Below are 5,590 nucleotides of genomic sequence, written 5' to 3' on the forward strand. Positions count from 1 at the left end.
TACACAGTGGGACTCTACTTAGGAGACACAGCTCCCTGAAAGCCAGTGTTCATCCATCCTTGGCTTCATTCTCCTCCTGTGTGTGTTACTGTTGGAGGAATTGGGTGAGGGGTGTTGGAACCAAGGAGCAGCTACTAGACAAAGCAAAATCCTTTAAGTCCACATCTCTTCTGCTCAAAGTCTGACACCATCACCCTGCCTTCCACTAAACGAGACTTGCCAGAGTGACAAGACCCTCTAAAGGGGCAGTGCCTTGGGGACACAGAGGGTGCTGCTGCGGAGGAGAAGTGGTGACTGAGCAGGGCCTGAAGGCTGCAGGGTGCACACTTTGGGAAGGGGATCACAGGCATATGGACAGCACGTGCTCTTCCTGAGAAGTGCAGGTGCTATGGGCCATCCCTCTGAAGCAGCCTCATGATAGCTGCTCAGAACTAAGACAAGAGCAAAGGGGGCAGAAGTGGGTCCTGGAATGGGTACTTGAAGTCAGATCCTGGCCCTGTACCTGCCAAGGGTCTGGAGGAGGCCACCTGCCCTCTCTTAGCCTCAGGTTCCCTCTCTGAAAGCTTGGGTAGGAATGCCTAGCTCACGGGTATTAGAGGTTAAGGAAAGTGTAGATCGGCCCATAGTATACGCTCAGTTAGTGAGGAGTGTCATTTTGGATGAACACCGGTGTTCCATGGCTTGGCCTGGCACAGATTTGCCCACTTCTGGTTCCTTCTGCCTGTGTGCTTGTGGCAGGAAGGCTCTACTCACTATTTTTGCCTCCTCTGGAACCTGATCTGTCCACATGCAGCCAGCTGACTGTTCCCTTCTCTGCCTGTATCTAGTTACAGTGTGGGCTGTCAATTTACAGTTCTGTCTTGCAAGGAAATGCTTCTTTGCAATAAAAAATCCTGGAATATAAATTGCAGATGACACTTCCTTGAGACTGAGAGCCAAAGCTCTGCCCAGGGTGGCCCTAGCTGGGCTGGCGAAAGGGTGCACAGGAGATAAGCCCAACTGCTCCTTCCAGGCCAATCACAGAGCCCTGTGTCATGGTGGGAAGGGTCCTTATGAAGTGTGAGCCTTGAGCAGGCAGCCTGGCACAACTGAGTTCAAAGCAGCATTGTACTGTTGGTTACTGTGTGTGGGAGAGGACGTGTCACTTACAGACATCAAGCCTCCGCTAGGTGGACCACTGCCATCAGTGCCCTCGGGGGCCAGGCTGGTGCCGTGAGCAGGAGGCATGTGTCAGACCAAGCCAAGGATGGTTGACTGCATGTGGGGTGTAGTGCAGCAAGGCAGGCGCTGGCCCCTGAGGAGCTCCCCTGATGTGAACAGGGCCCAGCCAATGGTTGACATGCAGAAGTATGAACCCACCATTTCCAGGTGTTCCCATTTTTGAAGAATGCTAGTGATCTGGGTTATTAGGGAAAATGTGCAGGCTTTAAGTGTTGATACCCATTTTTGGAAGACACTTGAATGCCTAACAAACCACAACAGCAGCCAGCATTGGGCCACAGGCCCAGGATCTATTTTCTTCAAAGCAGAGAATTTGCAAACACTGCCCTGATCAATGGGAGTTGCAGGGAGACCTGAAGCAGGAGAAATAAGGGCAGCCAGGTCCAAGGTTGTGCTATAATAAAGGTTGTGTAGATAAATAAATTGAGCTAGGGCAACCCAAGCTTCCAGGATTGGAATGACCCAGTCTGGGACAGGAGGCAGTGATGGAGGCTAATGACCTTGGGCTTGCAGTTAAAGACCCACATGTTATCCTGGCTAAATCCTTAGGGACCAGTCTACCAGCTGTCTTCTCTATCCCCTGGTGTTTGCTTCAGGGGAGGCTCAGCAGCCTGGTGAAGATCTAGGGTCTAGACCTGCACCTCACATATCAGTGTCTCCACACTGAAAGAGGAAGTGCTTGTTGAATCCCGGGTGGGTTATGTGTAGTCCATGAAGCCTCAGGCAAAGGCAGGGGAAGAGCAATCATGTGAGACTTCCAGAACCACAGCTAAGACAGGACTTCTTCCATGGGGGATTCGTTGTGCAGGGTCCCAGAATCTTAGTATATACAGAGGATGAGGTTGGGTCCCTTTAATGGACTCCAAGTATCAGGGGTGAAGATGAGAAGCCCCCCTACAGCCTAAATCTCCCCTGTTACTCAGAGTGGACCCTCCATTACACTGGGTGAGGATCTGGCCTCCAGAGGTCAGCCTTGTTTGTTTCAACATGTTTGCTTCCTGAGAATTCCATTTTGTGGGGGGACATGCCTTGTAAGACAGAGGGAAGGCAGCCCTCGGCCCCACCTTACACACAGACCTTTGAATGTTGCTTTGCAGAAGACTATGAAATTATGATTTCTGGAAAAGGATTTAATAATGCAATAAACAAGGAGGAAGTTATTTGTAGGTTCCGCTTCAGCGATGATAAATTCTTCGGTAAGTAGCTCTCTTGGTGCCTCCAAGTGACAAACTCCCTACAACAGGCTGCCTTCCCCTCAGCCAGCCAAGTTTTCAAAGCCCTTGCTTACCATTCACTGTGGGTCCTGTGAGGATAGATCAAGTAAAAGGAGAGACCTGGCTGGGAAGCCTGGTGACCTATACCTCAAAGCTGGGAAGTCATCAACCACAAGAGCCTCTCCTAGCAGGGCTTTAACCCTTGCCAAGAATGGCTGTGGTGTGCTTGGTGTGCCCCAGAGCTGTATTCCCCCTCCCTTGGCTCAGCTCTCACTGGCCTTGAGAGACAAGGACCCGAATCCATTGAGTCTGCTGGCGAGAAACACAGGCAGCCCTGGGCCAGGAGCACTGGGAGCTTCACAGGAGAATGTGTGCATCTGGGATCGAGACAGGATGCCAGCTTCCAGGCCCAGGCCCAGGAATCCTGGCACAGGCACACATTACTTGTCTGACCTTGACCAAATGAGGGTTCTATTCTCAGCTTCTTTTTCCTCTACTGCAAAATGAAGTCAATATAATAGTCGAGCTAAACCATATCACCTATGTAAGCCTATAACGTAAGGAAACACTCAGGCATCAGATATTCCTCCATGATGGGCGAGTGGCCAGTAGAAGCACATGTTGGGTACGTAGATGTGCCCTCACGCTGAGATGGGTGTGATCCTCCCCAGAGAGCAAGGTGGTACAGTAGGACTATCTCCCACTGAGCCCCCCCAATGCATTCATTGGACCTGATGAGATTGTGTGCTGTGATGTCTTACTGCAGGGCCATCTGGTAAACCCAGAGCTACCTCCAGACATCACAACATTACACAGTAAATGTTTCAGTCCCTTAAGAGAAATGGTGTCTCTTAGGGACAGGACAGGCCCCACATTCCTAAGCAGCTGTCCCTTCCCCTCTATTCGCTGTGCCTTCTGTTGTTTATTGTGGTCTCAAGAAGTGTCCCTCTCCACATTTATTTCCTTCTTTGTTATTTCATTGTCTCCCTCCCATCCCTCAAATGTAGGGCCCTTGAGACCAGGGACTCAAACTTTCCCATTCCAGCCAGGCATTGCACAGAGCCTGGTGCATGGCAGGGGCTCAGAGGAAGGCAGCAAAGAGAAGCTGGCATCTGACAGTGTTAGTCTGCTTGCCAGGGGCCAGCTGAGGGGAGATGGATGGATGGACATGCTCCTTGACATTATTCTCTTGTGGTTTTCTCCTAGATAAAAAAGCCACCACTGTGGATGATAACACCATAACATGCTCAGGAGTAATGATACAAAAACCAGACCAGTAAGTGCCCAGGTCAAGGGCCACAGGTGCAGTTTTTGCCACTATGAGGTATATAGGATGTGGGATGTCACCTCTGCTGGGGCAGCACATGTGTATCTCCCAAAGTCTCAGGGCATACTCTCCACTTCTCCTTGTTGGTGGTCACCTGAGATGCTCAGGGATATGCTATAGCCCAGTCTCTGCCAAGGAGGGAGACTACTGGAGATGATGTCCCCAGGGAAAGTCTTTGCTCCAGGTAGCCATCAGAGCTAAGCCAACACACTCTGCAAATTGAGAAAAGTCAGGATGGTGACACCCATCCACCCTCCTTGGAAACCTAGCCCATGGCCAGGAGGGCATCTGACCCCAGGCAGGACTCCTCATGCCTGGTCAGTCTTCACTGCAGAGATTGATCTCAAGGGCTTGGTGTGAGCTCTCCTTACCCATGCCATGTGCTCACTGGTGGCCCCAATCCCTGATGATCAGTTACAATGAGAAGAAATGGGGGATGTGGTTTGATCCACATGCAAGAACTATGTCTGTTGGGGCTATTTCTGTCTATCCACAATTTCTATGCTGCAGGTTGGTCCATGTGGAAGTTAGCCTGAATAATGCCATCAGCTTCATCAGGAGTGATGCTAACATCACCAGCGACAACTGTATGAGTGCCAGGGTAAGGTGGCATGTTCCCTCCTGGGGCTGTCCAGAGCATTTACACTTAAGGAGCACATGCCCTGGGAGGCAGGAGAAGGGACACAGTGCCAATGCCCAAGAAAGTAGCTTGTGCAGACAGGGGGCTGGGATGACTTCTCAGAGCCAGCTTGGGGCCCTCAGCCCTTCATTGGCAAGCTGCCCACACATGGGGCTTGTGAGGTGCCCTGGGAGTGCTTCCACAAGAGCACCTGCCCTGTAGCCTTCTGTCCAGGTCCTGCAGAACCTCTGCTCTCTCTCTCTCTGGGAACCAGGTGTCCCTGAAGGCACAGGAAAGGGAACAGTTAGAGCTCTAAGCAGAGTCCAGAAATGGTGCTGGGGCTCTGCCACCCCGCCTCGCCCCTTGCCACCTCTGCTGGCCCAAGAATAGCAGTGGGGAGCTCGGGGCTCCATTCTGCATTCCAGCTGGGCAGGTGGGAGAGGCTGGGAGGCTAGTGTGTTAGGAGCCTGAGTCCAGAACCTCTGGGGCAGCAAGGTGCTCCAAACCCAGGCCCCAGACACAGGGGATCTGGAGAGCGGGACCCACTGTGGCCCTGTGCAGTCAGGGTGTTTCAGCAGTTGCTGACACAGCTAAACCCACACATGCCCATCACTGCCCGCGAGCCCAAGCCCACTTGGGGAACACCCCTGTCATTTTGCAGAGGGCACCAGCCTCCCCTCTGCCTCTGCTGCTTTCTCGTGCTCCTCAGCCATCCGTCTCCACTAACTCTCTGACCTCTGCTGGACCTTGCTCTCTGGCACTTGGTGGGAAGCTGCCAGGGCTGTGGGGAGGGCCTGGGACTCAGCTCAGGGACGGGCACGTGGGAAAGAGGGTGCTGCTCCCAGGTGCCCACTTCTCGGAGCTCCACGTCACCCGGGCACCTGGGGCGGGGCAGCATGACATGGGCGACAGAGCACGTTAGGCACAGAAGAGGGCTGCCTGGGAGGAGCGATGCCCGTGCCTGATTGCCACCAGCCTAGTGTCCAGTCCCAGCTGGGAGGGTTCCAGCAGCATGGACAGTCCTCCGACTGTGTGTTCACTTGTGCCAGGACAGGCACTCACCGACCAGCAGACCACACTCGGCCATTTGTCCCTCAGGAGTCTAACTGACAGGCCGCCCTCAGCAGGCACATTTAGGAAAGAACTCAGGAGGAGCCTGAGTTCATGGGCCCCCACCCTGCTTCCCCCTCCTGGGCACAGACTCTGTCC

The 5,590-nt window shown here is 53.1% G+C and overlaps 1 protein-coding gene across 1 annotated transcript; it reads left to right on the plus strand.

Annotated features, from left to right (window-relative positions):
- Positions 1 to 2,147: 2,147 nt before the first annotated feature.
- LOC121026663 (anthrax toxin receptor-like) lies at positions 2,148 to 4,371 on the plus strand (the record flags this gene model as incomplete). The annotated part of the gene is made up of 3 exons (XM_040469458.1): positions 2,148 to 2,417; positions 3,642 to 3,711; positions 4,273 to 4,371. Coding segments are annotated over exons 1-3 (341 nt in total), but the record flags the coding sequence as incomplete, so codon positions are not given.
- Between the last annotated feature and the right edge of the window lie 1,219 nt (positions 4,372 to 5,590).

This window comes from Herpailurus yagouaroundi, unplaced genomic scaffold (assembly GCF_014898765.1).
Source record: "Herpailurus yagouaroundi ecotype Mexico unplaced genomic scaffold, PumYag 151261, whole genome shotgun sequence".
Lineage (NCBI taxonomy): Eukaryota > Metazoa > Chordata > Mammalia > Carnivora > Felidae > Herpailurus > Herpailurus yagouaroundi.